This window comes from Corythoichthys intestinalis, chromosome 10 (genome assembly GCF_030265065.1).
Source record: "Corythoichthys intestinalis isolate RoL2023-P3 chromosome 10, ASM3026506v1, whole genome shotgun sequence".
In the NCBI taxonomy this organism is placed as follows: domain Eukaryota; kingdom Metazoa; phylum Chordata; class Actinopteri; order Syngnathiformes; family Syngnathidae; genus Corythoichthys; species Corythoichthys intestinalis.
Window position 1 is genome coordinate 12181770 of NC_080404.1, and position 24717 is coordinate 12206486.

A 24717-nucleotide genomic window follows, 5' to 3' on the forward strand; every position below is an offset into this window, starting at 1 on the left:
TCGGCAAAGCACGTTTAGCTCCTAAACCAGACATCACCATACCCCGACTTGAACTCTGTGCAGCAGTCCTGGCCGTGGAAGTAGCAGAGTTGGTTCTAGAGGAGCTGGATGTCACAGTCGATCAGGTGAATCTTTACACAGACTCAAAGGTAGTGCTTGGGTACATCTCAAACACCAAGAGACGCTTTCACGTTTATGTGCACAACAGAGTCGAACGCATCAGGCGCTTTGCACAAACTCACCAGTGGCATTACGTGCCCACACACTTAAATCCGGCAGACCATGCCACACGAGCGTTGCCCGCTGAGCAGCTCTCCAGCTCCACCTGGCTCAGAGGCCCAGCTTTCCTCTCCAGGTTGGACCAAAGTCAAGTTCGAAGTCAAACCTTCGATCTCATAGACCCAGAGACTGACTGTGAGTTGCGTCCTGAGGTAACAACTTGCACTACCACCCTATCAAAAGGCCAGTTTAATAGTGCCAGATTTGAAAGGTTTTCAAGTTGGAAGGTGCTGCAAAAGGCTATTGCCAAACTCCAACATATAGCTCAATCATTCAAGAACAACTCTGAGGTTTCCTGTCGTGGCTGGCACAACTGCAACAAACATTTAACTGAAAAGTCACTGCAACTAGCCAAGACCACGATCATTCGCACCGTTCAAAGAGAGGTCTTCGCAGAAGATATTGGATGCATTGAAAAAGGCACAGCTTTAAAAAACTCAAGTCCACTCAGCAAACTGAATCCATTTGTTGACACGCAAGGGCTCCTTAAAGTTGGAGGCCGACTAAAGAAAGCACAGTTGTCTGCAGAAGAAACCAATCCCATACTCGTCCCTGGAAAGCACCATCTTGCTCAGCTCATAATAAGACACTTTCACGAAAAATTATGTCACCAGGGAAGGCATTTCACGGAGGGAGCAGTCAGAGCAGGGGGCTTTTGGATTGTGGGAGGAAAAAGAGCAGTAAGCAGTGTGATTTTCAAGTGCATCACATGCCGCAAATTAAGGGGCAGGCAACCTGAACAGATCATGGCTGAACTTCCTGAAGACAGGCTGTCCACGGACCCTCCTTTCACAAATGTAGGCCTTGATGTGTTCGGTCCCTGGTCCGTTACAGTGAGAAAAACGCGTGGTGCTAATGCAGATGCTAAAAGATGGGCAGTCATATTCACCTGCATGAGTACACGTGCAATTCATATTGAAGTGATTGAGTCAATGGACACATCGTCATTCATTAATGCACTGCGTCGTTTCTTTGCCATCCGAGGTGGTGCCAAACTCTTGAGATCTGATTGTGGGACAAATTTTGTGAGTGCCTGCAAAGAGCTCCAAATAGACAAACTAGGCTGTCACAATGACAAAATAGGCACATTCTTGAAAGACAGTGCGTGCAAATGGCAGTTTAATCCTCCACATGCATCCCATATGGCTGGTTCCTGGGAACGCATGATCGGCGTCACCCGAAAAATCCTCAATGCAATGCTCCTTGAACATCCATATGGGAAACTCACACATGAAGTACTCGTGACATTGTTAGCTGAAGTCACCGCAATTGTAAATGCACGCCCGCTAACGGCCGTTTCTACAGATCCCGAAAACCCAGTCATTCTTACTCCTGCGATGCTACTCACGCAAAAGGTTGGCACACCACCGATTCCACCAGGGCAGTTTCAGACCAGTGACCTATTCAAAGCCCAATGGAAGCGCGTGCAGTACTTAGCTAATGTTTTCTGGAGTCGTTGGCAGAAAGAATACATCGCAGGCCTGCAGGTTCGTCGCAAGTGGAAAATAAAAAAGCCGAACCTTCAAATGGGCGACGTTGTTTTAATGAGGGAGTCTCTGGAACATAGGAATAATTGGCCACTCGGACTGATCACAAAATCTTTCCCAAGTGAGGACGGTAATGTCAGAAAAGTTGAGGTTAAGATTTGCCGAAACGGCGAGAATAGGTTTTACATTCGCCCAATTCGTGAAGTTGTGCTTTTGATGTCTAAGGATAGCATGTAAAACGAGTTGTTGTTTTGTATCGTTCATTAGTTAAGGGCTGACATCTTGCAGATGTCAGGCGGGGAGTGTTATGTCCTCTGGTCTTATGTTGACTACTTTTTGGGTTTAATTTCTTTCTAAGATTGTACATTGTTCATCCGTCCACAGGATGTCGCTATTCTAACTCAGAATCTTAAGTTTTTCTTTGGTATTGCTGTTTGCGCTCGGCTTCCCCTAGTGGCGACTTGCTGTAAGCAGCAGGCAGAAAGAACTTTTTATTTCAGTTGGAAAAGAGGCCTTGAGGTGTTAAGACGTTACACACCTCCTCTGCACCATACATCGTTGGGAACCCTTGACAAAACAAAATCTGTAAGTTTGTACGTTTTAACAGTGGGTTAGATGTAATTTTGGTGTGTCTATTCTGTTATTTTGTTGTTATTCATGTGGCGCGAACCCACACGTTTTTGTGCTAAGCTAAAGTAGCCACTTCATTTCATTTGCTCATAATGGAGCCAGTTTTCTGTTATTTACATAAACATGTTATTGTATAGAACCTTTTATTTTGTGTATAACATTTGTGTTTTATGTATGTTTCAGTTTTACCACACATACACACACACACACACGCGCACACGTTCACGCGAAGAAATAAATGAGAGGAAGGAGTTTGGGCCTCCATTTTTCTTTGTTGGTTTAGCTCGCTGCCAAAGTCGAGTAGCCATACGCTCGGCTGAGGGCAGAAGATATTCATTCATTCATTCATTCAAAAAAATTGCAATGTGAATTGTATCGGGAAAATATATGACTTCCCACTGTATCAGTTATTTTTCCACGATTTTTCCATGATTGAGATAATCCAAAATTCCAACAAGAATGCAAAGTTTAGAAAAAAACACTTCCACATTAGCTGATATCGTACACTCCTTCGTCTCCCAGTCAACATTTTAAGTGCTAATTTTTTTTATTTACAAATAAGGACCTTTTACCACTCTAAACCGTCATCATTCATTCATTCATCATTCATCCTTCATCATTCATCACCACCTTCATCAAACATCATTTTAGTGAGTGAGGATTATACCTACCGCAGGGCCTTGTGTGCCTCTGACTCCAGGTGGACCTCTGTTACCCTGCATGCCTCGTGGTCCAGGTGTGCCGGCTGGACCCTCGACTCCGGGCTGGCCTCGAGTTCCCTCTGGTCCTCTTCTACCAGGCTCGCCGGGGTTTCCATTCTTAAGAAATAGTACAGCCCGACCAATAAACTCACCAGTTCTTTGCATATTGAGAAAAAAAAAAAAAAATGCCGGAAACCGAATTACACACCTCACCCTTGGCACCAGTTTCGCCAGGTTCACCCTTTAAAACAATTAATATATCAAAATACGGAAACATTATGCATCATATTTTCTTTTTGCATTGAAAGCAAAGTGTTCACATATGCATAAGAACATACATTATCTCCTTTCTCTCCGGGGTTGCCTTCATCACCTTGTGGACCCTGAAAAAATAGGAAATCATTTTTTGGGTTAAGTATCATTATACCTCATACATGAAATAATCATTTCATATCAGGATTTCATACCTGGTCTCCCTTGGGCCCTGCTTCTCCCCGCTCGCCCTGTAATCAACAAGACAAATGAGCTTTGCTGCAGGTGTGTATATGCGTGTGTGTGCATGCTGGTGTCTCATAGTGTTCACATTTATCCTCAGCCAGTGGTGGATGAAGTACTCACTTTTTTTACTTAAGTAAAAGTACAAATAAAGGTGCAAAAATTACTTAAGTAAAAGTACAACTATGTAAGAAAGAAAACACTCAGTTAAAAGCACAAAGTACTTGCTTTAAAACTTACTTTGCAAGTAACAAGTAGGGCTGTCAAACGATTAAAACTTTTAATCGAGTTAATCACAGCTTAAAAATTAATTCATCGTAATTAATCGCAATTCAAACCATCCCTAAAATATGCCATATTTTTCTGTAAATTGTTGTTGGAATGGAAAGATAAGACAAGACGGATATATACATTCAACATGCTATACATAGGTACTGTATTTGTTGTTTATAACAATAACTCCACAAGATGGCATTAACATTATTAACATTCTTTCCGTCAAAGGGATCCACGGATAGAAAGACTTGTATTTCTTAAAAGATAAACTTGAGTACAATTTAAAGTAATTTTATACTAAGAAAAAGAACGTCTCCTGCTCCGCCCAATTGCATGATGGGAAGTTGGGCAACAATGACTGTTAGTGGTGGCTGCAAATGGTATACAGTATGTTCTGCGCTGTGTTCACTTAGGCGTGTTAAGAAAAAGATTGTCTCCTGCTTCGCCCAAATGCGTGATGGGACGTTGGGCAACCATGACTGTCAGTGTTGGCTGCAAATGGTATACAGTATGTTCTGCGTTGTGTTCAAATAGGTGTGTTAAGAAAAAGATCATCTACTGCTCCACCCAAATGCATGATGGGAAGTTGGGCAACCATGACTGTTAGTAGTGGCTGCCCAAAGCTTAAGCCAATAAAAGGCGCGGTCCAATGAATCCTGTGTCCACTCGCATTTCTCTGCCTTTTCGCTCGCAATATGCTAAAACGGCAGTGTTGTAAACTGTTTGAGGCACCGCAAGAACGGGTCATTTCATCCATGCGATAATTGTGTCAAATTTTTAAACGTGATTAATTACAAAAATTAATTACCGCCCGTTAACGCGATAAATTTGTTAGCCCTAGTAAAAAGTAAAAACTATTTTCTCCTGATGCAAAAACACCTTGGACACAACTTCTCATTCGTGCGTTTTATTTTCATGATTATTTACATTGCAAATTCTCACTGAACGTAATAAAACTATGAATGAACACATGTGGAATTAGCAAAAAAAAGGTGAAATAACTAAAAACATGTATAATATTTTAGTTATTAATATAACTAAACTAAATCAGTTGCTCTGATCAATTTTTTGCACACTCTTGCCATTCTCTTGATGAGCTTCAAGAGGGTGTCACCTAAAAGGGTTTTTGACTCAACAGGTATGCCTTTTCAGGGTTGATTAGTACAATTATTGCTTTACCAATGAGCTTGGGACCTTCTGTAGTGTTGCTTTGAATGAGGTGTGTCCAAACTTTTGGCCTGTACCGTATATCCATACAGTATATACATACAGAGATCTGAGTCAATATTCAAAGAAAGAACCACAAAATTCCTTAACTGCTCAGTTATATTTAAAACTCTGCAGAATAGAAAAAATTAAGAATAAAATTGACTGCACTGTAAACAGAAGCTTAACAAGCTCAAAAACTCCTAAATCTAGCTTAATGGCGGATTGCAAGCAACTATCAGGTGCCTACCGCCAGCTTCTGTACAAGAGTGAGGTGGTTTTTATTGGTCAATAGTTCACCTGCCTAATCTTGCTTGTTGCTGCCTCTAGTGCTCAGTTAGGTATAGTTGCACAGGGCTTATCGATTGTACCACAGGCATGAAAATGAAACTATCAATTCAAAATGAGAAATAAAAACACTAAAATTAACATGTAACGCAGGCGACAATTTAAAAGGTAGTGGAGTAAAAGTACTCATACCTGTTTTAAATCATATTGAAGTAAAAATAAAAAGTACCACTTCATGTTTTGACTCATGTAAAGTGATACACAAAAATGTACAGTTAACGAAGTACTTTTACATTTCACCACTGCCCTCGGAGTAGGGAACTCAGTGTTGAGAAGGAATTATCCAAATAATGGTCTTTTTAACAGATGTGATTTCCTTACCCTTTCTCCTTTTACTCCAGGAACACCAGGAGGGCCTGGAATACCAGGAAGACCGGGGTCACCTTTGGGTCCCTACCACAAAGCCAAAAACATGTATTTTTGTTTGTTTTTTTATTTTGACATACAAAGGGCATACAGTGCTTGGCATTAAAAAGAAGAATGTCTTCACGTGTTCCTAAAATGTGCTTTAACCCTTTAATGCCTGCAATATGAAGCAATTGTCAGAGAATCACAAAATTTGAAAAATAAGGTCTTAATGAAACCTTTTTTTCAAATTTGTAAAAAAAAAACAACAACAACAAAAAAATGAAAAAAAACTAATATGTGTAATAAGCGCTCTAATATCTATAACCCTTGCTAAATCTTTTTTTTTTTTTTCTCATGGAACCTGCAGATGCATGAGTTGACTTGCATCCATTATTTTTTTTTTTTTTTTTTTTTTTTTTGAGAAAGATATTTCAAAATTCTGAATTAGTCTCAAAATCATGAAATTCTAAGTGTATCAAATGTGATACATTTGGAAAGAAGGGGATAAAGTCATGAACATGATGGTAGACACTACAACAATAAAACAGATACATAATTTGATTTGAAGATCACTTCACCTTTTACCTGGACACAAAATTAAAAAATACATATACTCAATGTTTTTGTAATTTTAGGAATTACATCATTCTGAGCACTGTCAATTTACATGGGGTGCATATAACATCTTCCCGAGCCTATTATAGTGAACGTTTAGCAACTAACACAGCAACCTATCTCTAGTTTGTCTTCCACTTGATCTTTGCGCCACTGTGAGGAATGTCTGGAGAACAGTGGGCCCTTTCAGCCTACTCTCCCCTCAAAGTGAAAGTAGACCTCATGTGAGATCCATTTGATTATGCCAAAGTCTGCTGGGAAGCAACAGCAGAGTAAGAAACCTTTTCAGGCCATCTGTATAAATGCTACAGCATTTTTAAATGTAATATGATGAGCTCACCAAATACATCTTTTTAATTATCAATTTATGATCCCTTGATGTTTTCAATAAAACCAAATTAAATTAAGTGTATTTAAAGGACATAATAGGCCTAGTTACATCGCACTGTGTCAATAAATTAAATATGCTCAAGTAGCCTATAAATGTTTTCAATAAAAATACCGTATAGGAAATGAAACGAATATTCACTCATCAGCCAATATCTTACCCTTGAACCCGGCTTGCCAGCTGGACCCACCGGGCCTTGTTCTCCTAATTCTCCCTACAAGCGTAGAGGAGGATTTACAATCAGGAATGACTTGAATTTAATTAAAATAATTTAATTGCATCCAAGATACTCACAGGTTCACCGATTGGTCCAACGTCTCCAACCTCACCTTGTTCCCCGCGCTCGCCCTGAAGAGAAAAAGATCAACATTGTTTTGCCCTTTGTTTTGTCTGGTCAATTTCAAACAAGTCTTGTTGGATATTAAATTGGCGTGCTCTACCATTTTCCCAGCTGAACCTATTGTTCCAGGAAAGCCTGTTTGACCAGCATCTCCCTAAAGCACAAAAAGCAGTCCAATTGTGACATTTTCCTTTAAAATATGAATGCAATACACAAGAGTTCATATTTAATAATGAATCAAGCAAGCAACCTTTGAGCCACCCTGTCCTTTTGCTCCAGGTGATCCAGGCAAACCCTAAACAACATAAAATAAAACCCAAAATCCATTTAAATAAGAAATTCCCCTCACAGTTTCCATATAGATGGATGAAGAATATTTGTTGTCTGAGTGACTGGCCCAATTAATAATAATAATAATAATAATTTAAATGTCTTGATCAAAGCGCTATGAATTCAAGTATATAAATATATGCAGTATGTACAGTATACAACAGAATTATTTTGGGGAGAAGTTAGCATTATAAGCACTGGCTGTTTATACAGTGGCATTTAGTAGTAAGGTCATACTTACAGGAAGCCCCTGTGGGCCAGTCTCTCCAGGGAGTCCAGGCTTTCCAACCCCTCCCTGTAAGCAAAATGGAAAGTAAGGACGATCCAATTGTACCACATACTTATGACAATAGTCATACACACAACAGATGTGGTACCTTTGTTCCCGGCAAGCCTGGAATACCCTCACGGCCGTCCACACCTGGTAAACCCTGGTAGGAATAATAAAATAAGACTAAAAAACAACAACGCGAAACACTGTAATCCCATCTGACCAAATAATCATACTCACAGCGTCTCCTTTGGGACCTGGCAAACCGGTGATGCCTCTTGGCCCTTGTAAGCCCTGAACAATAAAACCTAATGTAAGATTGTTGAAATAAACATTTATTATGTACTGTAGACTGCAAGATCACTGACGATATGCCAACCTACCAGTTCACCTTTAGGCCCAGGCTCACCCATCACACCTCGCTGCCCTTGATCACCCTGAAATCATATATTCATGTCTAGAGGTGGATAGAAACGCGTTACATTTACTTTGTTACATTTACCATCGTTTCTGCACTATAAGGCGCATGGGAGTATGAGGCGCACCTTCAATTAATGGCCTATTTTAAAACTGTTTTAATATATAGTAATCCCTCATTTTTTTCGCAGTTAATTGGATATCTGCGAAGTATAAGTGGCGCTTATTTACTTTAATTTTTTTTTTTTTTTTTTATATATGTTCAATGTATTTATTCAGATTTACACTGCTGGCCAAAAGTAGTGGCACCCCTGCAGTTCTGTCAGAAAATGCTCAATTTCTCCCAGAAAATGATTGCAATTACAAATGCTTTGGTAGTAATATCTTCATTTAGTTTGCTTGCAATGAAAAACACAAAAGACAATGAAAAAAATTAAATCATTATCATTATACACGAAACTCCAAAAATGAGGCCGGACAAAAGTATTGGCCCCCTCAGCCTAATACTTGGTAGCACAACCTTTAGACAAAATAACTGCGAACAACCGCTTCCGGTATCCATCAATGAGTTTCTTACAATGCTCGGCTGGAATTTTAGACCATTCTTCTTTGGCCAACTGCTCCAGGTCTCTGAGATTTAAACTGCCAAACTGCCATTTTCAGATCTCTCTATGGGATTCAGGTCTGGATTCATTGCTGGCCACTTTAGAAGTCTCCAGTGCATTTCTCTCAAACCATTTTCTCGTGCTTTTTAAAGTGTGTTTTGCTTTATTGTCCTGCTGGAAGACCTATGACTTCCGAGGGAGACCCAGCTTTCTCACACTGGGCCCCACATTACGCTGCAAAATTTGTTGGTAGTCTTCATACTTCATAATGCCATGCACACAGTCAAGCAGTCCATTGCCAGAGGCAGCAAAGCGACCCCAAAACATCAGGGAACCTCCGACATGTTTGACTGTGGGGTCCGTGTTCTTTTCTTTGAAGGCGTCGTTTTTTTTTTTATGTAAACTCTATGTTGATGCCTTTTCCCAAAAAGCTCTACTTTTGTCTTATCTGACCAGGGATCATGAACGTTTTTGGATTTCTCAGGTAGGTTTTGGCAAACTCCAGCCTGAATTTTTTATTGTCTCAGGGTCAGAAGTGGGGTCTTCCTGGGTATCCTACCATAGAGTCCCTTTTCATTCAGATCCGACGGATCATGCGGGTTGACACTGTTGTACCCTCGGACTTCAGGACAGCTTGAACTTGTTTGGATGTTAGTCGAGGTCCCTCATCCACCATCCGCAAAATCGTTTGTTGAAATCTCTTGTCAATTATTCTTTTCCGTCCACATCTAGGGAGTGCAATGGGCTTTACACTTATAGTCCTCAGACAGTCTTTGATCTTCTTTATTTTCTCCATGCTCAATGTGGTACAGACAAGGACACAGGACAGAGGATTTTCATGTTGAAATGTTTTTTCACTGCAAGCAAAATAAATGAAGATATCACTACCAAAGCATTTGTAATTGCAATCATTTTCTGGGAGAATTTGAGCATTATCTGACAGAATTGCAGGGGTGCCAATACTTTTGGCCAGCAATGTACCATTGAAAAGAGATACATATAGGACTGTTTTTCCCCAAAATATAATTTAAAAAAAAGTTTTAAACGTGTAACGTCCCATCATTTTTTTTTTAATAAGAATAAAATAGCAAAATGTTTGTCTTTATTAAATGCTTCATTTAGTGAGTACACTCAAATCCACTCACGCTGCTAAGACCAGACTCTCTTCACTCTCAATCTCTTGCCACAGCTGACTACCGCTTGTGTTTAACAAGCTAAATGATGATTGACAAATCTGTGGCTCAGAAGATAGCGCTACCAACCTACTCTGGCAATATCAAAGCAGCACCCATGTCACTCGTCATTGAGATTAACAAGCAAACTCAGTCTCCAGCTGCCTGCTGAGCAAGAAAAGCAGCAGGCAGAAGAGTGAGAGGCTGTACGTGATTGGATCGGGACATCTTTATGAAATAGTGTGTTTATTTATTTATTTTAATTGAGAAAAAAATCCGCGATGGACTGAGGGCGAGAAGTCTGATTGTCTGTTTAGGGTACACCACATTATAAGGTGTAGTAGTAGTTATGGTTGGAGTTGTGTAATACATCCTCTAGACGGTGCTGCGCTAAAAGGAATGTCATGCCATGATTAACCAATATTGATGCATATACTGTAAAAGGTGCATCAGATTATAAGGCGCACTGTCTGCTTTGAGAAAATTGAAGGCTTTTAGGTGCGCCTTATAGTGCGGAAAATACAGTACTTGAGTAAGTTTTTGAGGAAAAAAAATTTTAGGGAGTAGTTTTACCACACAATACTTTTTACTTGAATAGATTTGCAAAGAAGAAACACTGCTCTTACACCGCTACTTTGGGCTGCATTGGAGTAGTTACATTTGCTCTCTCTTTTCGACATATTGACTTTATTTTTGCCAGAAATGCCGACAGTAACACTGGCAATTTCACCAATGAGATGTCTCAACAATAAACACATGCCTCCATTATACCATTCAAAGGTAACAATGTTTTTTCTCCACTAGAGGGCACTCATGCTGTTTGGATGGGTGATGAGTCATAGTGTTCTGGTCGAAATTTATTTTTGTGTAATCTTTTTGGCATAACACGTCATGTAATAAGCTCGGCAACTCAACAGGGATCCCCAACCATCGAGCCCCAGACCAGTACCAGTCCGTGGCGCATTTGCTACCGGGCCGCAGAGAATTAATAAATCATTTGTTAACGACTACAATCTGGCCTGTGCCACTTGATTAATCCGAATAAAAAATTGCGTATGTCGCCCTCTAGTGGTTGACTCCCATTACTGAGGTGTTAGCACACCTATAGCAGCCCAGTGTTAGTCAATGTAAACAATAACATTAGCTGCAGTTGGCTGTTTTTTTACGGGGAAAAGGTCACCTGCTGAGCCAGAACAGGAGCATACAACCAAGTAAATTCTGCATAAAATGTGGCTAAAAGCTAGCAAACGAGGCAACAAAAGTGAATTCACTGAGAGCATCCTACCTCGTGGCGAACCGTATTTCTAAAGCCGAGAAACCTTTCACGATTGTTAAAAAAAAAAGCATACAGTGAGTTACATTTTGCCTGCACTAAATGTTCGTTTTTAGCCCTGTTGTGTTATTTTATATTTACTGTTATTTTCTGACACACATTGCCAGTCCGTGACAAAAAGGCCCATATCACAACGGTCCATGGTGCATAAAAGGTCAGGTACAACTGGGCTATAGTACATTATAATAATCACAGTGAATATAAATGAAGTTCCGCTTAGAAAAAAAATACACCAATATTTTTTAAAAATATGACATTGTTAGCAGTTACTCACAATGTTACTCATGAAATGAGTACTGTATTCTTTTCAACGAATACTCTGTATCATCAGCACATGTACCATTATGAATCAGAACAGTATTATTGCCGCATTATTCCAAATATTATCTAAAGTGTCAGTCGGTACAATTTGTGTCCATATTTTCTCTTTCCAGTACTTACAGATGCCCCGGCAACACCTTGAGGACCTGGATCTCCATCAGGACCTCGAGCACCCTGTCAGACACCAAACACTAAAGGTTAAACATTTAAACTTCATTGAATAAATAATGCAGGGAGAAGAAAACACCAACCATCTCTCCCTTAGTACCCATCATTCCTGAGGCTCCACGGATGCCCTGGGCGCCCTGAAAAAACACATAGGATAACAGGTGAGTGGAATAAAAGCGAGCATGACCACAACACTGACTTAAAGCAACATAAATAGTCAATCTCACCGTTGGCCCTTGTGCACCGACCTCCCCTTGACCGCCTTGTTCACCCTCCTCCCCCTAGGAGCAAACACAAGAGTAGTTAAAAAAAAAAAAGTCACACATGTAATGATGCCCTTCGGTTGCACAAAAACAGTAGATTTATGTTAATTGGAAACAAGAACAGTAATTCCAGTTTTAATTTTTTTAAAGCCGATAATTTAACTCTAATTTGTTGCGCCGCTTTGTTAATTACAAATGAATAATGTGCTGACTCTGCACTAGATATGGAAGAACATGTTTGGGCGTTTCAAGCGTCACAGATTTTCCGTCATTAAACAGGCAATTTGTTTTTTTTAATTACGGGTAATAGAAGCGGCTATTGAAAGGAGTAAACAACACGGGCTGGATAATGAAACATTGCGCAACAACAAATAAGTGAACGTCATGAAACATGTGAGCATATGCTTAGCGCCCCAGACCAGATGAATGATTCAAGTCTGTTTGTCTGATGGAAAAACTTATTAATATTCTTCTAATAGCAACTCCAGAAATAGTGAGCAGTTAAACTTATTTTCTAACACTGTTTGTAAAATAAATTGCAATTAATGCATCTACATAGGCCTCCAGCATTTCATGTATGGAAGGAAGTATTTTGTGAGCTTCACACTTGAACATGATGGATTCTGTTATTGTTAACAGCAAGTGGTTGCACATTTATGAATGTGTATGAAAAGAATAGGTAAAAGGTCCCAGGAATGGCTCCTCTTTAGTCAGTGATAGACAACATCATTGTGAGCCTGATGGTCAATCATATCCTGCACACAGAGAGATCACCTCATTTCCATTTATATAGTGTATGAACACATTAGAGGGGAAAAGGATGCATGAACATCACTTCAAATAAATCACGCTGGCTGCGTTGCATGGTATCAGTGGCATTTCACAAGCGTGTCTGGCCTCTTGTCGACAAAAAGTAGCACAAAAATGCTTTCCTCATACAACGTGGGTTTCAGACACAATCTGTATGGGAGTGATGTGGCATGTGTGTTGCAGTTTAGTGTCCGAATCCCAGTTGAATTAGTTTACTTGTATTAAATATAGAAAGAGGTGGGTAGAAACACGTTACATTTACTCCGTTACATTTGACTAACTTTTTGAGAAAAATGTACTTCTAGGAGTACTTTTACTAACCCATATTTTTTACTTTTACGTGAGTAGATTCGTGAAGAAGCGCTACTCATACTCCACTACTTTGGGCTACATTGGTCATTACATATTAGATTTTTTTTAGGTTTTTTTTTTTTTTTTTACCGTTACCGCTAGAGACACCAGCAGTGGGGCTACTAGTTTCACCAATGAGACGTCGCAACCAAGGGCATAGGTTTGGTCTTAACATTGGTAGGGACAATATATTGTAACAGCATAACCTGCATGTACAGTATACTTTTTGCTGGGGACGGGACATCAATAAGACCAAACAGATTAGGTAAACGTGGGTCAGCGCTACATTTCTCACGGATATCAACCTAATTAATTGATAGGCTATATGATCAATGCATAATAAATCTTTGACTTACACTTTGACTTTCACGTGTGTTAGTTCAGGTGATACGCCGTTCGATTCAAACCTTTGTTTTTAAAAACTACTAAAGAAACCTTTCTGAAAAATTCCAGAGTAAATGTCTGAATTTTATTAGCAAATTAAAATTGCAATATTTGAACATAATTTAAATTATATTAACGTACACAATAAATACAAACTGTAATAATTAATAGTTAATAATATCTTAACTATCCAGGAATGGAAAAAATAAACATTTGTCTTAAGAGCACTCAACGTTGTCTGTCTAAATAAATGAATTAGATATAAGTGAAAAAACTTTTCAGCTTATTCAGCGTATAACAAAAATAAACAAGCAGGACTGAACGGGCCCTCGCACTTTAACGCAACTCGGACGGCACGCAGGTCAGGATGGTGGCACATCGTCTCCCTCTCATCATCTCCTGAGAACCTAACTTTGTCGGAACTCGCCTCTTTTTTTGGGGATTACAAATACATTCACATATCTAGGTGAAAAAGACTCTATTGAAGATAGTCCTACAAAAAAATATTTCAATGCACTCGTGTTCAGGTTGGGATACCTCACATACATGCCAGATTTGAAAAAGATTGAACGTTGTATGAGGGAGTTATTAGTCTTTTTCTGAATTTGGTGTTTTGCCAAAAAATGGCCGACTTTGCCGCCCCGCCCAGGGCAGGCCTGTGAATGAAAACTCACAGTTTTCAGAACTTAAGATCTCATATGTCTCATGAACATTCTCACCAATTTTGAGGAGGATCCAACTAACAGTCTAGGCACCAAGGTCTCAAATGTACACCCTGTTAATCAATAGAAATTCCACATTCAATCCAAAATACCTGATTTCCTGTTGGGTTTGGAATATGGGTGCAAGACACTTTTTGGAGACGTTTTGCACAATGTATCGACTCCCCACATTTTATCGCTCTGCGTTGAAAAAACCTAAATGGAGAGGCCTTTTGTAAAAATTCAAGGGGCGCCACTGAGCCATTTCGTTACTTTTTTTTTTTTTTTTTTTTTTTTTTTGCAACGTTGCAAAATAATCAAAATTTACGCAAAGCTGCAAGTATGTGCAAATTTTGGTGAGTTTTGTTCAGGCCTCAAAATTGACCATTTTCATTTGCCAAGGAGAAGCAATAATAAGAATCCTTTGCATTACAATAGGGCTCTCGCACACTTAGTGCTCGGGCCCTAATAAAAATCGAGCCTTCCTTCAGGTAAAACACCAATGCTTTTGTCGAGAGGCACAGCCAATAAGCAACAAAAAGATGAAAAGTTTTTTCCTCAATTATGATTCATGTATGATTATCCCAAAAAAATGTCTGCATAGGCTTCATATAAAAATATGTTTAAATAAATAATGTAGAAAATAAATTAATACATTTTAAATAAATGCAAGTCATTAGGCAATCAAATGTGCGTTTGAGGGGAAAAAGTGGACCAGCACATTCAGCAGGTGAAACAGGAAAATGTAAGTCTGAACATAATGAAAACTAATTACATAAGGTTGCTTAAAAGTTAGGTAAGGACAATTTGAGCATCCTGAAAAGTTGGAAGTGTTTTCTCCCTATCGTCCCTATGCAAACATACGGCCTTGGTCGCAACAATGATTACATAAATCCATTATACCAATCAGACACAAGCTTGCTGTTTTATGATCATGCCAGCCTGTTCAATCACAAGGCGTCTTTAAAGCACCATAAAAAAAAAAAAGATATATTTGACATAGAACGCTGCTGTCAACATGACACGAAATTTTTATTAGGCACAGATTGACCACGGAAAACCGGAGATTTGATTCTTCTAGTTTCATAATAGAATTTTTTTTTTTTTTTTTTTTAACCAGAGGGCACTTACGCTGTTTGGACAAATAATGCTTCATTTCTGTTTTTTTTTTTTTTTTTTTTTTTTTTTTTTTTTTTTTTTTTTGGTACTTCTTTGGCTAAATTGGGATATGTAATAGGTTATACTTTTTTTTAAATGAATTATATTTTGGTTTGTTGTAAAGCACTTTGAGGACCTCACGGGTTTTTGTAAAGGGCTTTATCAATAAATTTGATTTGATTTGATTCTTCTTCAAAGTATAGCAGGTCATATAAATACCTTTGTGCTGAGAACAAAAATACCATTATTTAAATTTTTTTTTTTTTTTTTTTTTTTTAAAACATCATTTGTCTTTGTTTTTTCTTTTAAATCAAACTTTGTAAGCAGTTACTCACAATGTTATTCATTACCTGAGTATTCTATTCACCAAATGTTTTTTATTTGCACTTGAGTACATTTTTTGGATGACTACTTTTACTTTTACTTGAGTAATAATATTTTGAGGTAACGCTACTCTTACTTGAGTAACTTTTTTGGCTACTCTGCTCACCTCTGAATATAGATGTGTGCACCTACCTTGTGCCCTTGTTTGCCAGGTTCCCCTGCTTCACCTTTAACACCTTTGTGGCCCTGGTAAAAAGCAGAGAAGACCCGTTAAATGTGCATATCTGAATGTGGAGAGGGACCAGGAGAAGCCCCCAGTTTTTTTTTTATTTTGCTAGTCCTAATATGATTGAGCTCATAGTCCCATACTTCAAAAGCAAACTGCACCAGTGCACACAAGACTCTTGTCTTTAAATCACCTTCATGCCAGGAAGTCCAGGATGTCCAGTAGTCCCTGGTGGACAAGAGTTGGGACACTAAACAGAAGCAGAAAAGTCAGAAATTTAGATCACGTTGCAAAAATGAATGTATTCCTTTTCATTATGAATATAGTTTTACCAGGTCAGCGCTTCCAAGCATCCCAGATGCCCCCTGTAATAGATAGATAGAATATGTTTGATATTTAGAAGACATTGCTAAGCGGTGGTATTAGTTTTTTTTTACGGTTCAAATTTTAAATCGGTCACATACTCGAGGGCCTGTTGGTCCTCGAGGTCCTTGTGGCCCCCTCACACCCATGGGCCCCTGCGGTAAGCAATTGCACAAAAGCACAAGCATATAGTTTAGAGTCCTATCTGAACCACGATATAGTTGTAACTTTGATCACATTTTTTTCCTGGGTCTTTTTCCACATTGTTTCTACTGTGCTTTGTATTACTTGGGAATAAAAATCTAATGAACTTGGAAAGAGAAGTGTAGTTGTAGTAACAACAGCAAGAATATTAGGCTAAGTGAAAATTAAAAGTAAACTACCAGTATATTATTTTCAAGTTGTTAAATGAGTGCATGAGTTTAGTTTCTTATTTTTGGGATGAATGGCCTGATTTATTGTTAGCAGTGTTACATTATAGGCGTATTTTAAAGAATCAGCTCCTACATCCAGAAACTCTTGCAAAGAAATGAAGGGCATTCTGATGTGATCAATGATAGCAAAGGTATTAGGTAAGGTAGTAATTATTAGCAATTATAATGAGCAAATGTCCTTAAACCCAATAAAAAAATTGTGGGAACAGGCTCAAAATATACATATACAATATTTTGAGTGATAATTGGGACTGAATGCATTCCAATAATATAAAGTGGTATGAAAAAGTATCTGAACCTTTTGGAATTTCTCACATTTCTGCATTAAATCAACATCAAATGTGATCTGATCTTTGTCAAAATCACACATATGAAAAAGCAGTGTCTGCTTTAACTAAAACCACCTAAACATTTATAGGTTTTTATATTTTAATAAGGATAGTGTAAAAACAATGACAAAAGGGGAAAATAAGTAAGTGAACCATCACATTTAACATTTTGTGTGTGTCCCACCCCATTTCCCCCCCTTTTGGCAGCAATAACTTCAACCAGACGCTTATTGTAGGTGCAGATCAGTCTGGCACATTGATCAGGACTAATCCTGGCCCATTCTTCTCTACAAAATTGCTGTAGTTCAGTCAGGTTCCTGGGATGTCTAGCATGAATCGGGGTGGCGTGGCTCAGTGGTAGAGTAGTTGTCCCCCAACCCAGAGGTTGTGGGTTCGATTCTTCGCCCTGATGAACTCACCTAAGTATCCTTGAGCAAGATACTGAACCCCACGTTGCTCCTGGTGCTGTGTCACCAGTAGGTGAATGGCGAGATAGTGTAAAGCGCTTTGAGCGCCTTGAAAGGTGGAAAAGCGCTATATAAGTATAACACCATTTACCATGAATCGCTGTTTTTAGGTCATGCCACAGTATCTCAATGGGGTTCAAGTCTGGACTTTGACTTGGCCACTCCAGAGCGTGTATTTTGTTCTTCTGAAACCATTTTGAACTTGATTTACTTCTGTGTTTTGGATCATTGTCTTGTTGCAGCATCCATCCTCTCTTTAGCTTTTTATCTGATATTGTGATATTCTTGACCACAGTTTAGTTTCACAGATAGTTTATGTGTGCACAGAGATATTGGACAGCGCCAGTGATTTCTGTAAGTCTTTAGCAGACACTCTAGGGTTCCTTTTTACCTCGCTGAGTATTCTGCGCTGAACTCTTCTCGTCCTCGTTGGTTGACGGCCACTCCGTGGGAGAGAAGCAACAGTGCTAAACTCTCTCCATTTGTAGACAACTTCTCTGACTGCCGATTGATGAACATCCAGACTTTTAGAGGAGGTTTTGTATCCTTTCCCAGCTTTATACAAACCAACAATACTTGATCGCAGGTCTTCGGACAGCTCTTTTGACCGAGCCATGATGCACATCAGACAATGCTTCTCATCAAGACATTTCTTATCAGGTGTGTGTTTTATAGTGGGCAGGGCAGCTTTAAACCACTCATCAGTGATTGGGCACACATCTGACTTAAAATGTTTGGTAAAAATTGGTTTCAACTGCTCTTTAAGTCTCCTTAGGCAGAAGGTTCACTTACTTATTTTTTCCCCTTCTGTCATTTTTTGCATGCTATGCTCATTAAAATATGAGTATGAAAGCCTATAAATGTTTGGGTGGTTTTACTTAAAGCAGACGCTATGGTTTCATCCGTGAGATTTTGACAAGCATCAGATCACATTTGATGGTGATTTTATCAAGAAATATGAGAAATTCCAAAAGGTTCAGATACTTTTTCATACCACTGTAATTAAGTTTAATGATGGTCACACCACCTGTTTTAGATCTATAAAGAGATTCAACAGAAATACTCTGTTTCAGGCTAAAAATGACTGACATTCACCTTTTTTAGGTACATATATTTTAGGTCAAAACAAATAATGTACTTACAGGTGGTCCTGTTTTCCCCAGTGGGCCCGGAAGCCCTCCTGGCCCTGGTGGCCCCTGTCATAAATCAGATCAAGATAAAAATGTGTTTTCATGAGAAAAACATACAAACAAGACTAATAAAGTAAAAAAAAATGTGAAGAACTTACAGGGGGTCCATCTGGCCCAACACCCTATGGAGAAGCATGCATTGTAATAAGTGTTTCAAGTTGTTTGATGGGTGTAATATTCTGGTATGATGTTTAACTCACAGCCATTCCACGAGGTCCAACTGTTCCGGGTTCACCCTAGAAAAAAAACAACTCCATATTACTTGAATGGATTGATGAAAACATTGAGATTTTGCAAACGATCTATGTGAGACTAAATAGTTATCACATGACTGGGCTGGGCAGGCACACTTGACCCAGCAATGTTTGTACTAATGAGGAGTGATGCCAGGCTTTGCCTCCCCATGGAGATTACACAGTGGACTTGCAGGATTAGGTCTCATTTGTCAGGAGGAATTTATGCAAAGAATGCCAAAAGAGCAGACAGCAGCTTGGCACCGTTTCCCGGACGTTCTCTGAGGTGAGAGGCTCATTAGTCACTTACTTTCTGTCCGCGGGGACCATCAGGCCCGGGCTCTCCGATACGGCCGGTCAAGCCCTGCAGAGAGCGCATTCAGTCAGGATTAGCTCAAAGGTTGTCATGTGCTTGTTAAATGAGCCAGTATCTTTCCTCTGGCAAAATTTCCAGAGGAGCATTAAACCAATATAATGTTACATCATCATAACTTTCATCTAGTGAGAGGAGCCGTGATCAAAAATGGGATTAACCACCTCCCATCAGGTGGTACATTATACAACCCCGAACCAAAAAGTATGGAATCACCAGTCTCGGACGAGCACTCACTCAGACATTTGAATATGTAGAACAAATTCAGATAAAAAGCTTGAAAAAAACTAATGAATTAGTTCAAAAGTGCAACTCTTTAGCATTCAGAAACACAAAAAGAAATGAATGAAAAACATTGCGGTGGTCGGTAAATGTTACTTCAATAGAGCAAGTGCAGTGAAATAAATATAGAAACACTCCATTCTGAGGACAAATATATGGAATCATGAGAAACAAACAAAGAAATAACAATCGAAACACATCTCTAGTATTTAGTTGCACCACCTCTGGCTTTTATGACAGCTTGCTCTGAGGCATGGACTTGATGAGTGACAAACAGTATTCTTCATCAATTTGGTGCCAACTCTCTTTGATTGCAGTTGCCAGATCATTCTTGCAGGTCGGAGTCATCACAGATTTTCAATAGGGTTGAGAGCTGGGCTATTTGCAGGCCATGATATTGACTGGATAAGTCTTTCTCCAAGGAATGCTTTAACCGTTTTAGCTCTGTGGCATGATGCATTGTCATCTTGTAAATGATTTCATTATTCCCAAACATATATTCAATTGAAGCGATAAGAAAGCTGTCTAAAATTTTAATGAAAACTTGTGCATTTATTGAAGATTTAACCACAGTCATCTCCCCAGTGCCTTTGCCTGACATGCCTGTCATCAAGGACTGAGGGAATTTTGATGTTTTCTTCTTTCTTCTTCATCTTTGTAAATCTCACTGGAATGGCACCAAACAAAAGTTCCATCATCATCACCTTGTCCAATGCAGATTTTGACCTTCATCCAGTCATTCACAATCCACGATTGCCTCTCCTTAGCCCCTTGCAGTCGTGTTCTTTCCTGTGTGACCTTGATGGTTTCCTTTTGCCTTCCCTGAATAAAATCCCATTTCCTTCTGGTGATTTTGCACAGTTCTGTCACATACCTTGACTCCAGCTTCCTCCCATTTCTTCTTCATTTGTCTTGTTGTACATCTTCTGTTTTCAAGACGTAAGGCCTTTAGTTGTTTGTCATGACGTTTGGATGTCTTCCTCGGTCTACCAGTTCGCTTAACTTTAACAACCTTGCCATGCTGTTTGTACTTGGTCCAGATTTTTCATACAGCCCACATCTTTGGCAACCATACGTGTAGCGTTACCTTCTTCAAGAAGCTTGATGATCCCCTCCTTGGTCTCAAGAGACATCTCTCTTGTTGTAGCCATGATTCCTGTGAATCCACTTGGTCCAGCAGCCCTCCAAGGTGTGATGACGGCACTGTTTTTAACTGCTGACTAATGAGCAGAACTAATCTGAGGCAGGGGCCCAATTAAGGAAAGGAAATTGACTGGGTGTGTCTGTATTTTCTACTCAAAATGGAGTGATTCCATTTTTTTTTCTTCAGAATGGAGTGATTTTATATTTATTTACCTGCTTTTGCTCTATAAAAGTAACATTTACTGGCCACCACAATGTTTTTTATTCATTTCTTTTAGTGTTTTAGAATACCAAGGAGTTGCACTTTTGAACTAATTAATTATATTTTTTTCAAGCTTTTTATCTAAGTTTGTTCTGCTTAATAAAATGTCTGAGTGAGTGCTCATCCAAGACTTGTGATTCCATACTTTTTGCTAGGGGTTGTATATAATGCATTACAGTTTCAAGCATATGAATAAATCTCTCATTTAACTCAAACTCTAACGGATTTAAAGATGCACATGGGGGAACATTTAGAAGAAGAAGAAGAAGTCAGCAGTGGGTCAAGAGGGCAAACCGCTTAGACTGCACATATTAGAGTGCAGCATTCCTTTGGCTCATTTCAAACAAGTAATCATTCCACACTACTTTGTGGATTCTCACTGGGAAATAACCACTCCATCTGGATTACAGAGACGCTTTTGTTTTCAGCCTTCATCATTTTAGAAGAAGTCATTTGAATGCATTAATTAAAATGTAAAAGTGAAAGTGTGCAACAATGCAACACAAGATTACACCTATCAATTATTTACAGCATAGTACCACCACCAATACGGAAATAATTGGCATTAAATAGGCGTCCATTCCATTGCACAGTTAGAGGGCTAAGTTCCAATAACTTGCATTATTATTACTACTATTATTATTATGCCTTGATATTTAGTATCTCTGTCATAAACAGTCTTAGGAATTTAGGAATAGATCAGTGAGACATTTCACAATACAAAGTGTGGTGTAACAGCTAACACAAAGTTTTAGGCATTTACTGTAGATAATGTCACTATACAATTTCTAGAACAACTAATAAAATCATGTTCAAGACTTTTACACAACAGGTTAATGCTGAAACCACCGTAATCATTTTTGAAAATCACATAATGTTAACTAGTAAGTAGCAATATTCAAACTGTCTCTTTAAAAATATTCTGCAACCATAACGATTCTACAGTTAACAGGCTTGATGGCAATACAAAATATGTGCTGAGTGAAGTAGTGTTTTTATGGATAAACCTTAAAAGTCTAGTAACGCAGCAAAAAAAAGAAAAAAGATCTTGGAATATCAATACAGAAAAGCATATAAACAAATATAACTCACATCATTTCCAGGAATTCCGGGTATTCCAGAGGATCCAATTTTACCAGGCTCTCCATCAGGTCCCTGTAAATGATGCACAAACACTTTGAAAAGAAGGCCTATAATTAAAAAAATAACCGTATTAATTTAAAAGAGGGGGGAAAAAGTATCAAAGTGAAATGAAAAATTATAATTACAGCAGGACCAGCTTGGCCATCTGATCCTCTATCACCCTAAAAATAATGATAAAATGTTGAGACACAGTCAAAGGAAAACACAACAGGATGACTATTACTATACTTGAAGACTCACATCAATGCCATCAATTCCTGGTACACCTGCAGGTCCAGCAGGTCCTTGGGCCCTCTAAACAAAGGAGAAATACATTAACACAAAGAAAAGAAAAGAAAAACAAACAATCATTAAATTGGAAAATACATACAAAAAAACATGTTTCGTTAATGCCTTTCGCGTTTTTTTAGCCAAGTCAAAGCGAACGAGACACCTTCGAACAGGTGCACACTCGACCCACTCCAGACACATCAATCAATATAATTATAGATGCTTATGATAATCTTAGATGTTGGGACTTTCTTTTAAATTTACATCATATGACAGTATATGATTTGTGAACGTGTTTTAGTTTGCATGCATTGATCATGTTTGAGTAGGTTATATCCTGTGATTTCTTCCAACCAATCCCCCATGAAAAGATAAAATGATAAAAATGGAAAACTAAATCAAAATAATTTGTTTAAAATAATTATTGAATATTAAATATTGTCAAATACTTAAAGAAGCTTGCATTTTTCTACTGGTGTACCATTATTACAAATTTATTCTTTGAAAATAAATGCATTATTTTTAAATAAAGGCATAACTGGAGTAATCAAAAATGAGAAAATATCATTTTCACTCATAAAGATATCATTTAAAATGTTAAATGGTATCCTTATGGTATCCTTTAACATTTAAAATGTTAAATGGTATCCTTACGAGTGAAAAAAGCAAAGGACAAGCAAATACAATATTGAAATAATCTCTCCATTTTTTGAGGAGAAAACACTTGTCAGCACAATTGAACAGCAGCTCATATGTCAAAACTGCGGAGAAAAGCCCTTACCTGCTTATTTGCACATTAGTTTGGAGAGAGAAACAAAGGAATGGGAAAGGGGGGCACACATAATACTTACTTGAGCCGAACAAAGTAGAGCAAAGTGCAGAAGCAGCCCCAAGAGAGGCCCTCGATAGCCTGGGGCCCGAGCCATGATTTCCCGTGGGCTAAAAAAAGGTAATAGTTGTAAGTCCTTTTCTGTGGGATTTGTTGGGATGGAAGAAGCCCCAGACAAAACAACCCAACTGGACCCCTCTCGGCTATCTAGAAGTCCTCAGAGGGCCAGTGGCCATCCCGAGCTAATAAATATTCATGAACGTCATGTTTATACATGTGGTGCCAGACGAAAGGAGGTTAAACAAAGGGGAGGGATCATAATGACTCAGCTATTTAAGTATTGTACTATCCCCAATATATGTGAAGTGAAAAGTAGGTGTAAACTTTTATTGGGTATTACAAGGGTTGGACAAAATAATGGAAACACCTTAAAAAATCAACAAAAACTAATTTAATATGGTGTAGGGCCGCCTTTTGCAGCAATTACACCCTCTATTCTCCGAGGAATTGATTCATACAACTTGTGAATTGTTTCCAAAGGAATTTTAAACCGTTCTTCAGTTAAAATCGAATAGACTGTGCCAGCCATATGAGATGCGCAACTTCATTAGAATGTTCTTCATGCTATTGTTTAACAATTACAGTATGTTCAATGATTATGATGCCAAAATGTTAGGTGTTTCCATTATTTTGTCCAACCCCTGTAAGTGCCATGCTGTCATGTGGAGCTGCCAATCTGGTTGCCTATTCTTACAGCAACAATAAAGGATTCTATTCTATTCTATTCTATTCTATTCTATTCTATTCTATTCTATTCTATTCTATTCTATTCTATTCTTCTTACACATTTGCTCACGTGACACAAACATAAACTTTTGAACTCATAAGTGGATTTTAAGGGGGAGGGGGGGTTCAGGGGGGCCAGGCCCCCTCTGGTGGCCGAAAAGTGTCATAGCATGTAATTGACTTTCCTATATAGATAAAAGTTGTGAAGAAATAAAACTACAACAAAAATGAATGAAATGAACAAAAAAATATATTCTTATAATGGGTCAAAATTGTTTTTTGAACAGATCATGTGACTAGCAACGTAGACGGTCATTTGCTTTTTATATACATTTCAAAAAATAAAAAAAATAGTTATCAAATGATTTTTTTCTTTGATTGAAAATATATAAATATTTTTTTTTATTGAAGCAACTTTTTGGGGGATTAAATGATTTAGACACAAATATCCTACCCATAATATGGCCCAGACACAAAAAGGATTGCTTCTGTCAAAGAAAACTTTTTCGATGAAAAATTAAGTGTTTAAATGCAAATTTTTCAATCTCAAATATTTTTTCGCATTCAAAAACGTGTACCATCATTGAAATTTTTCTTTTTTTTGATTGAAGTGATTTTTCTTTTTGAAAATATATATTTTTTGAAGCAAATTATTTTTTGATTGAA

At 38.3% G+C, this 24717-nt stretch overlaps 1 protein-coding gene across 1 annotated transcript in view; it reads right to left on the reverse strand.

Moving 5' to 3' along the window:
* Positions 1–23542, reverse strand: part of LOC130923398 (collagen alpha-1(IX) chain) — a 38881-nt gene extending 15339 nt beyond the window's left edge. The window contains exons 1-28 of the mRNA XM_057849075.1: positions 23288–23542; positions 22407–22460; positions 22292–22327; positions 22116–22178; positions 19274–19327; positions 18931–18966; positions 18829–18852; positions 18683–18736; positions 16412–16465; positions 16280–16312; positions 16141–16197; positions 15914–15967; positions 11958–12011; positions 11814–11867; positions 11683–11736; positions 8098–8151; positions 7955–8008; positions 7821–7874; positions 7685–7738; positions 7364–7408; positions 7214–7267; positions 7068–7121; positions 6934–6987; positions 5744–5815; positions 3565–3600; positions 3436–3480; positions 3306–3338; positions 3068–3214 (exon numbers count right to left, since the gene is read on the reverse strand). Of these exons, the coding sequence (XP_057705058.1) occupies positions 3068–3214; positions 3306–3338; positions 3436–3480; positions 3565–3600; positions 5744–5815; positions 6934–6987; positions 7068–7121; positions 7214–7267; positions 7364–7408; positions 7685–7738; positions 7821–7874; positions 7955–8008; positions 8098–8151; positions 11683–11736; positions 11814–11867; positions 11958–12011; positions 15914–15967; positions 16141–16197; positions 16280–16312; positions 16412–16465; positions 18683–18736; positions 18829–18852; positions 18931–18966; positions 19274–19327; positions 22116–22178; positions 22292–22327; positions 22407–22460; positions 23288–23362 (1512 nt within the window). The 5' untranslated portion in view covers positions 23363–23542. The remainder of the gene's footprint in view (positions 1–3067; positions 3215–3305; positions 3339–3435; positions 3481–3564; positions 3601–5743; positions 5816–6933; positions 6988–7067; positions 7122–7213; positions 7268–7363; positions 7409–7684; positions 7739–7820; positions 7875–7954; positions 8009–8097; positions 8152–11682; positions 11737–11813; positions 11868–11957; positions 12012–15913; positions 15968–16140; positions 16198–16279; positions 16313–16411; positions 16466–18682; positions 18737–18828; positions 18853–18930; positions 18967–19273; positions 19328–22115; positions 22179–22291; positions 22328–22406; positions 22461–23287) is intronic.
* Positions 23543–24717: the final 1175 nt, after the last annotated feature.